The 10,349-nt window shown below is 46.7% G+C and overlaps 1 protein-coding gene and 1 gene segment (V, D, J or C); both read right to left on the bottom strand.

The window, feature by feature from the left end:
* The window catches only part of LOC105535135, a 17,811-nt gene extending 7,769 nt beyond the window's left edge, over nt 1–10,042 (bottom strand). The window contains 2 exon segments of the V gene segment in view: nt 9,379–9,672; nt 9,776–10,042. Coding sequence covers nt 9,379–9,672; nt 9,776–9,821 — 340 coding nt within the window.
* Nucleotides 2,131–4,464, bottom strand: LOC105535127 (disintegrin and metalloproteinase domain-containing protein 21-like). Its single transcript, XM_011974134.1, has one exon. It carries the CDS (start codon nt 4,327–4,329, stop codon nt 2,131–2,133), a length of 2,199 nt encoding a protein of 732 aa, XP_011829524.1. The 5' UTR covers nt 4,330–4,464.
* Nucleotides 10,043–10,349: the final 307 nt, after the last annotated feature.

The raw sequence follows: 10,349 nt of genomic DNA, 5'->3' as shown, positions 1-10,349 counted from the left end.
CCCTTGGACCAAGCAGCCCATGACCCTTGCAGCCTCAGAGGTCCAGACTCCAGCGTGGCCTCACATGCTGGTTGGTCTTGTCCCTGCCAGGCCAGAACCCTCCTCAGAACCCAGAGCCCCCACGGCTCTCCCTCACCCTATGCCCAGGACGTGTCTCCTGTGCACTCTTCCCTGGCCCACAGGTGGGAGTTTATACCTGCTCGGGCGGCCTCGGCATCCACACCAGCAACCTGGTAGCAATTGCCCTGCTGCCTCCACCTGGCACAGCTCGGATCTCCCACAGTGCAGGCCCCGTGGTCAGGAGTGATTAGAACACACAGGAGGGCAGCTCAAGACAACAGGTGCTGAGGCATGCAGATTTCGAGGATTTAAGTGCTGATGCCCTTGGAAGACCATTTCCACGGGGTTAATCATGGTTTCTCTTGGTGAACTGTTGGCTTGTGTTTTTGATATTGTTGTTGCTCTAAATAGTGTTTACCTGACTTCAACATGAACTCGATTGGTCACGTTCTTTGTTGAAATATGTATCTTTCTAAAAGTTCACACAGCGTTAGATTTTTTACTCAAACTACCTATAACATTTCTCCAACAGAATGCACATTTGCCTTCCTTCCCCACATACCTCTGCTCCCTGCCCTGAGCAGTGTCCCTGCCGGTCCCATCTGCTTAGGGGGTGGGGCAGGGGACACAGGCCCTGACACGAGGTGGGGCCGTGCCAAGCATGGTGGTCTTGCAAGGGCACCAAGTGAGTGGGCCCTGGAGAGAGGGGAGGTCATTCCCCCCGGGGAACAGCCCAGGCCACAGGGGAGAGGTCAGCTGGAGTGTGAAGTGGGGGTGGAGATGCAAGAAGGCTGGGATGGGGCCTGCTGCTCTATCAGCAAAACCCCTCACACCCGAAGGGCACACAGCAGGAGGGCATCGTATTCACTGACCTCATAGGTAACTGTCCATTAGCGTTCACCCACAAAATAATAAAATACACTGAGAGGGGCACAGGAATGGATTGCTCGCATCTTTATGTCGGCTGAATGGAGGGAATTTCTAAGCAGGTGAGAGAAAGGATATCAAGCTGTGTTTGGAGAAATGGGTGGGAATTCTAAACAAGGTTATGGAAGCAGGGCAGCTAGAACCACAGGTGTATTCAGAAGAATGCTAGATCTCAGTACTACTCTAGAATATCAGCGGTTTTCTGTGGACGGTATGGGAAGTGTGATTTCTTCTGTTTGTGGGTTTTGCGTTTCACATTCTCTGTGACATATCTACACTGCATTTTAAAAGTCAATATTATTGTGAATTTTAATTTAAAATAAAATGTTATTTCATTCAGTTCTTTATACATTTAACTTTCATTTTCCTTCACAATAACTTAGCAACACACCTAGCCCTGTTTTCACCCGGACCAGCCTGTGCTGCTACAAGCCTGGTTTCTCTTCCTCATCACAACATACTCAGCTTCCCTGCCCGTTTCAGTTCGAGGAAATGTGGGGCGGGAAGGGAGGGGCAGCTGCCACTCACACAGCTCACACTGAATGCCAGAGAGCTTGCCCCGCACCTCTGCCTATTTTTCTAGTTGAATTTCATTGCATGCAGCAATCAACCTCAGGAACTCATTTTCCCACATACGGGAAGCTCGGCCCCAGGTAGGGGGATTTGCTTGGTGGGGGATTTGAACCCAAGTCCCTCTCACTGCAAATCCCACAGCATCCCCGTGAGGAAGAGACAGGGAACAGGGAGTAGCCCTGGGTCACCCTAAACTGACTTCAGGCTCAGAGAAGGACAGATTACCGGGGAATGAGGAGGCTCATTGCTCTGGAGCTCACTTCTGGACAAATGTCATGAAGGGGCCCTGTAAGGAGCTGGTGGTAACTTCCGTTAATTCTGGGACCAGCGACCTCAGGTCAAGAGCCAGATGCTCACTCAGGTCTCTCCAGGCCAGAGGCTCTGGCCAAGTTTGGGCTCCCAGCAGAGTCTAAGAAAATGTGGAGAGCACCAATGTGTGTTTATGAAGATTTATTTCAGAGTGAGCATCATTTCAAGAAATGTGGACTTGAGCTTTGCCATCCTTTCCCCTGATCCTTTTCCATAGATTTTGCTGTTATATTCTCTGTATCTTTACAGGCTGAATTTGTCTTATTCTGGGTCAGTAGCTGTTACTTCCTTAACGGCGGTGGTCCTGACAGTTCGCACATTTGTGGCCATCCCAAAGAGCAGTGCAATTATGAAGGTGTAAATACGACCAAAGACCACTCTCAGATACAGCACTGCCTGATGGCTTTGTTTGACCGAACGTATTCTTCTTGGAGGTGGCCCGCTGTCAACACTCCCACCAATACCTCTTCTTAGGCACCGTGGAGGATCCCAGCCTATATGGCAATGGCAGTTCCTTCTGTTGTTGCAGACCCCTTTGTAACTGCACTTCTGAGGGTAACAGTCGTAGTTCAGTGAAGTGATAGCCACATTGCACTGGGTGTTATTACAGGCCATTCCACGAGAACAAGGAGTGCCGTCTATCACACGCCCAACATCAGTTGTGCCTGTTGCACGGTGTTCATCCAATCCAAAACACTGAAACCTTCCTCTCACTGAGTGATGGAATGAAACATGTTCCTGCAGCCGGGGAAGATGGGTCACGTTGGTACACTGCAGTCTTCCACAAAACTTATCTATTCCTACACAAGCATCGTAGCTGAGAGCTGTTTGTTCTCGAGTACAATGTCCGAATCGGTGACTTTCAAGATTGATGTCATAGCAGTCCGCAGGAGCATCCTCAGCACTGACACCAAAGATCGCCTTGCAGAGCACATTGCGGTCAGTGCAGTTCCCACGATAGCAGTAGCCTTCTTCAGTGCACGGGGTTCCATCTTGCAAATAAACATTTGAGGGGCATGTCAAGGTGGTCCCAGGACAGTACTCTGGAAGGTCACATATATTTTGGATAGGTCTGCAGAGAGTCCCTTGTGCGGAGAAGCTGCAGTTTGTACAGCAGTCTCCTAGATGACAGATGCTCCCCGGTGTGAGGCGACAGTCACTTCGGCAGCAACGACTGGCATAACACTGCTTGAAGGAGCCACAGTCACATTCCTCCCTCCCTTCCACGATGAGGTTTCCACAGCGAACCATTGTTATGCTTTCGTTATGCACTGGAGCGAGTGCTTCGAAAACGCACTGGGATGAATTTACAAAACAATTTTGTGCATGTCCATAAGAACAGTTGCTGAATGCATCTGTTATCCCAGGATATCGCTGCATAATGCAGAAGGCCCTTCTCTGACATGTGCAGTAGTTGTCATCATACTCCACACCCATACTTCTCATCAGTGTCTGGGTTGTTATGACGGCTATCAACAAATAATGTCTGCCTAGAGTACCAATGTGTAATAGGCCTAAATGTGTACAGAAGCTATACCTTTGTGGTTCATAGTTAGATTCATGTGGCGCTTCTTTAATAAGTAGTGTGGATGAATGAACACGAAAAGTATCAAAAAAGGTTCTTCTAAAATAGTTAAGTATTGGACTACGATATCGATAGTCATTCACAGGGGCTGGGTCACGACTATTGTATATGGTCAAAATATAAATATAGTACCGCAGATCAATATTTTGAACAATGCTGTCAATGACACTGAACATCTGGACCACCTCTTTGGAACAAGTTGTAATATTGCCATATATACGATAATATGTGTTGGAACATTGAACGTGGCCTTTTATATTGCCTCTATGAGAACTATACAGCAAAGTAGATAACCTGGGATTCATGCTGTCATTTGCTTCAGAGAACAGGGGGTCTGTCTCCTCATTGTCACCATCTCTAAATGTGGGCCCCGTTGCGTTGGGCTCGGCCACTATCTGAGAAACAACATGTTCAAACCTGCGGGAATCCTGGAGGGGTTTGATTTCGTAGGCAAGGTCGTCCAGCTTCATGATGCCTCTGAGGCCCCCATAGCACGTGTCGACGGTGACCATGGACAGAGGCACCTCCTCCAGGTAGCCGAGGTAGTAGCAGTCTGGAGGGATGTAGGGGTCATCCACCTGCAAGGCTCCTTGGTCATCCTGAGTTGTCATCAGCAGATGTCTGGGCCAAAGAAGGTGTTTTCTCCGCATGTGAACGACGTGTCTTTGACCCCCAAAACGCAGGCTGTAGGACAGCCAGCCGGGAAACTGAACGCCTTTGCCATGGTGTGTCTCCTTCCTGGGAATCACCACCTCAGAGGATGCGTAGTGCCACAAGGGACGGCCTTGAGAACACCAGACTGGAGCCAGGAGTGCCCAGAGCCCCAGCAGCAAGACGGGGGCCCTAAGGGTGACCCGCACCTCTGCTGGCCTCATGCCCCAGCCCAGGGATAGTCATCCAAAGAGAATGGGAAAGGAAAGGACTGTCCTTGGGGAAGCCAGGCCCCCACCAGCTGCGGTGACTGTGTCCCTCCCAGGGCGACCCTGACATAGAACAAAGGACCTCCCCCCAGGCTCCTGCACCACACCCTGGGGGGCACCTGGGCTCCGGGAGGGAATGAGGTAACAGTCCCAGGGCGGGGCAGAGGGTGGGCCTGGACAGGATGGCAGCTGCTGCGCTGTGGGATAAGGCTGAGGGTCTTGGCTGTGAGGATTCATTGGGAAGGGAAAAGGGAGAGGGAAGCAGGGCTCTGTCTCTTTTACCACCGTCAATCTTTTCTGTTGCTTTCTGAATCTACAAAACACAATGATGTGTTCAATGCCCTCGCATCAGGCGTGTTATTCTCGGCCGCTCTGTGGGTTAACACTGCTCCTTTCTGTGGGTCACATTGCTTACTCCGTTGCCATGTGGAGGTAGACACTGCCAATACTCTCCTTGTGGACTGAATGTTTTTCTAGTCTTAGTAAGTACCCATGTCTTATTCTCTTTGTTGTTGTTTCGTTTTGTTTTGGTTTTGAAGTTTGGTTTGAAGTTACCAGATTGTGAAAGGAAAATATCTTGGGCCCCGCTGAGCTGGGAACCACTCAGGGCAAGTCTGCCTCCCAGTCTATTTAAAGCTGTCCCTGCAGTCACAGAGATAGATCAGAAACTCAAAAGAATGCAACCATCTGTCTCTTACCTACCTGTGACCTGGAAGCCCTAAGTGGGGAGGACTTGCTTTGAGTTGTCTCAGCCTTTCTGGGTGGAACTAATGTCCTTCTTACTTATATTCACTGGTGTCTCATGTCTCCCTGAAGTGCGTCAATCAAGCTGTGCCCGACCACCCTGGGCACATGTCATCAGGACTTCCTGAGGCCGTGTCACAGGCGTGTCCTCAACCCTGGCAAAGGAAACTTGCTAAATTAACTGAGATCTGTCTCAGAGTTCCTGGGTTCACAAGATCAACAGTTGAAATAGGGTAACTCTTTCTTCTGTGCTGTGTAAAACCCTTGTGAATTAGGGTACTTTTTACTTAGTCCATCTACTGGGGGCAGACGCTGTTCCTGACCCCATGAGAGCCCCAGGTGCTGCCCCTCCGATGCGTCTGTGTGGTTCTCTCCTGGTCTTTGGTCATTTCTTCAGATGCACAAGCCAATCAGTTCTCAGGGAAGGACACAGGGGGCCCTCTGTGGGTGTCTCATGTCTGAGAACAAATATTTCGCATATTTCTCCCATACTGAGGCCTCTGTGTTCAGTCCTGATTACCAAATGGAAACCCCTGGGCATCCCAGGGCTGTAGGTCTTCTCTCAGAGCTGCAGGATCAAGTCTAGGCTTGTTTTCACCAGGAGAGAGAGGGCCCTGTTTTCCTGCCTTCTCCTCCGTAGCAAGCTGTGATGTGGGAGGCCTGAGGAGAGGGCAGAGCCCAGAGATATGTGAGAGTCCTGGAGGAGTTGAGTGGCAATGGCAGCATTTGGGAAAATATGATGACTTATAATATGACTGTGCCATGAAACTCACTTAGCAATTATTATTATTCACACGTGTGGACAAATTCAAATACACTGCTTGAAGCAAACTTTAAGAGATATAAACAGAGAAATAGAAAACAATATAAAAATAAGAGAAGACCTTAATACCTCACTTACAACACTGTATAGCAAATCCAGAAAGAAAATTCTTAAGCCTCCGAACTTGAACAACACTATTCAACAAATTCACCTAAAAGACAGTTATGGAACCTTCGAACCAAGAGCCATGTAATACACACTCTTCTCGAGCACACATTGAGCATTGTCCACGGTAAGTTATATGTTACATCATAAGATGAGCATTAACATTTAAAGAAGTAATCCTAACCCTTCTCTAACTCTTTCAAAAATTTGTGAAGGGTCAACCTTCCAAACTATTTCTGAGGCTACCATTACACTATTACCAGTAATATTACCAGTAATAGACAAATGCACCACAATAAAATAAAATTATAGATCAATATCATTGGTAGACACAAATTAACCACTCCAAAAATAGTAAACTAAGTCCTAAAGATTTTACAGAAGGCCACACACCATGACCCACTCAAATTTATTCGGAGTTGCACAGATGATTCAACATCCTCAATCAATCAATTTGGTACACCACATTAAAAAGTAAAGAAAAAGTATTTCAGTAACGTTTCAAGAGACATAGAAAAAACATTTGAAAAAATTCAGGGTTTCATTATAAAACTTCTGAAAGTAGGAAGGCAGTAAAACAACTTGTACATAATAAAATCCATTTTAAAAAGTCACAGCTACTCTGAAAGGTTAGACTATTTTGTTCTAATATCTGAAACAAGGCAAGAATACAGCTTGAGGTATTACACTTCCAGGCCTCAAAATTTATTGCACACTTAGAGTAATAAATCAGAATGGTACTGGCATAAATGCATGCAGGGAGCTGAGACATAAACCCACATATTGATGGCCAGCTGTTTCTCAGCATGAGAACCAGTGATATACAATGTCTAAATTATAATGTCTTCCAAAGAGCATGTTATGAAAACTGGATTTTCACATGCAAAGAATTAAGAATTTTAAGTTAGAATAAACACAAAAATTAACTCTAAATGCATTAAATACTTAAATGTAATAAGCATAACTGTAAAACTCCCACTCCTGAAAACAATAGCAATCTTTTTCCGGATTTTGCATTCAAAACACATATAAAAAAAGCAGAATTGAACAAGTGGGACCAGATTTTACAAAAGATTCTCCAAAGCAACGAAATAATTCCAACTTACAGAATTGGATAGTACACCACGTATCTGAAAAAGTGTTAATATCCAATATATAAATAAAATTTCTATAACTCAGTAGCAAAAATAAAAATAGCCTGTTTTTAAAATAATCAGTTTTACACCTTTAGCAGTATAAGAACCTAGAACTCAGGTTAAACGTTTTTCTCCATGGCTAACGGTCTGTCTTACGGTGTACTTGGCTGGACAATACTTTGTATTGATTTGACAAAACACTAATCCAGGCGGTGTTGTGAATTTTTTAACAGAGGTTATTGAAACCGTAATAGTTGACTCTGTGTTAGGCAGATTATCATTGTTAACCTGCTTGGCCCTGATTCCATCAGAGCAGAGCTGGAGAAGGTCAAACTCTATGGTGACCAAGCAGCTTTAGCTGTTTCTGAGACTTCCAGCCTGCACTTACTGATGGCCGGCCCTGAGGATATTGGATGTTTCCAGCCATCCCCCAAAATCGTGATCCCCTACATCTCACAGGAAAGTGGTGTGTCCATCTGCAGCTTGTCAAACCTACATTTCAGATACAGAAAGACTCTCCAAAATCAAATAATACTTATTTGAAAATGGGCATCGCAAGGGGAGTATGCGTGGGCACATTTAAGGAGGTAAATGAAGACATGTGTTTTAAAGGATAACTGAGGAGGCTTACCTGAGCTGTTTTCAGACAATTATCCTGGGCTAGAAGAATCAATAACAAGGGTGGAATCAGTTTAAGGTTGGACAGGGAGTGGTAGGGTAGACATCCCCACAATATTAATACTTTTATTGTTGTGGTAGCCTTAGCCTTTGTTCAAGGTTGTAGTTGTGCAGATAATTTGTGTGTGTGTGTGTGTGTGTGTGTGTGTGTGAGATTGAGTCTCACTCTATCACTCAGGCTAGAGTGCAGTGGCACAATCTCAGCTCGCTGCAACATCCGCCTCCGGGGTTCAAGCGACTCTCCTGTCTCAGCCTCCCATGTAGCTGGGACTACAGGCATTTGCCACCACTTCAGGCTAATTTTTTTTTTTTGTATTTTTTAGTAGAGATGGGGTTTCACCATCTTGGGCAGACTGGTCTTCAACTCCTGACCTCAGGTGATCTGCCCATCTTGGCCTCCCAAAGTGCTGGGATTACAGGCATGAGCCACTGCGCCCAGTTGTGCAGAGTATTTTTATGGTAGTTCTTGTTATCAGGGATATGTTCATGAGAACCCTCCATTCATGACCTTCTCCAGCTTCACCTGTAAAGATTATAACTCAAGTTGTTCTATTTTGATTCTGACAACTTTCACACCCTCTTCCTCACACCACTAGTGAAGAAAGTTACTGTGTGAAGGTTTTTGAGAACAGGATTAGAAACACAGCCGTATCCCACGTTAACCAAAGAAGCTTGTCCCCTTCAGTCCCCACTGGCAACTTGCATTTCCAGATGAGTCTCCATGCAACACAGTGGAGGGTCCTGAGTGACAAGGAGTGAAGAAAGTCCCACCAGCCTCTCCCGCGTGACTGCGGCAGCCACAGCCTGAGACCCACCTGAGTGCCAGGGAAAGGGCTTGAGGCCTGGAATTCTGTCCACAGGGAAAATATCTTCCTTTTTCAGAAAGCAGGAAAAGCAAATGGAAAAATGAGAACAACAACTAGAAAAGAAAGTAAATGAATTATGAACAAAAGAAGCACCAGATCAGTGTTGATCTGATTTGCATACTTCAGTGTCAGGAGAAGGGTCAGACGTGAAACCTGTGAGGTTCTGCATGACACTGACCCTGGCCCAGCCTCTACCATCTGTGACCAGGATCCGTAAAGACTGTTCTAGTCATGAAGGCTCACTGAGGTCCCTGTCCTGGGTCTGATTGGAGAAGACTCATCAGGAAACCCTGAGCTTACTCAGGATTCTGATCGTGGTGACCATGTTTGAGGACTTTGCATCCCTGTAAGCACCAATCTGCATTTTGTGCCGGTGAGAATAGCTCCTCATATTACAATAATCTCTTTCAAATACTTAGAGAAGACATTGTTAGGCACAGAATTCTAAACTTAGAGAGGTTCCCGGGGGAAACTGTAAGAAGTAGAGGAAGCCCCATATCCTGACAGGAAATCAGCCTCCATCTGCACCTGCCTCTGGGTTGACTCTGATCAGTGGGTCCCGAGCGCCCCCTGACACTGATTTCCCCAGCGTTCCTGCAGGGAGGTTTGTGTCTGGGCTCACACTGACCTCCCCTCACTGTGTCTCCCGCACAGTAATACACGGCCGTGTCCTCAGCTCTCAGGCTGTTCATTTGCAGGGAGAGCGTGTTCTTTGAGTTGTCTCTGGAGATGGTGAATCGGCCCTTCACGGAGTCTGCGTAGTATGTGCTACCACCACTACTAATGTATGAGACCCACTCCAGCCCCTTCCCTGGAGCCTGGCGGACCCAGTTCATGCCATAGCTACTGAAGGTGAATCCAGAGGCTGCACAGGAGAGTCTCAGGGACCCCCCAGGCTGGACCAAGCCTCCTCCAGACTCCACCAGCTGCACCTCACACTGGACACCTGCAAACACAGAGACACCCTGGTCAGAAACTGCCACACAGATCCACTGTTTCTCTCACTCATGTTCACTCCCACTCAATCTCTCTATTTCTCCATGAATCACCTTGTAAAATAGCAACAAGGAAAACCCAGCTCAGCCCAGACTCCATGGTGAGTCCTCTGTGTTCAGTGCTGATCACCGAATGGAACACTGTGGACTTCCAGTGCTGGGCCTCCTCTCCCAGAGCTGTAGGGTCAGGGCTGGGCTGGTTTTCATCAGCAGAGGAAGGGCCCTATTTGCATGTCCCCCACTGTATAGCAAGCTCTGGGGTGGGACATCTGAGGAGAGGCCGGGCTCACTGCAGATAAAGTGACCTGGGGGAGATTGGTAGTAATTTCATCATTCAGGAAAATATAATTTTATATTATGTGATTGTACCTTAGCATTTAGCTCTCATAATCCGACTTTATGTTTACATATTTACACAATATATATAATGCAGCTTTCAATGTTATATTTTACAGAAGATAATTTACATAGAGAACACAGCAGTTGTGCAGTGTGTCTAAGATTACACATCTAAAAAAAATTAATCCTATTATCTGGGCCTGTGCTCTAACTACTGGAGGAGGCGGCTCCCCTGAGACAACTCCAGGGCAGCGTGGACCAGGCCTAGTGAAGACTGCAGGATTCCCCA

The sequence above is a fragment of the Mandrillus leucophaeus genome, unplaced genomic scaffold (genome assembly GCF_000951045.1).
Source record: "Mandrillus leucophaeus isolate KB7577 unplaced genomic scaffold, Mleu.le_1.0 Scaffold1418, whole genome shotgun sequence".
Classification (NCBI taxonomy): domain Eukaryota; kingdom Metazoa; phylum Chordata; class Mammalia; order Primates; family Cercopithecidae; genus Mandrillus; species Mandrillus leucophaeus.
Note: the sequence above shows the minus strand (reverse complement) of the source record. Positions and strands in the feature narration are given on the sequence as shown.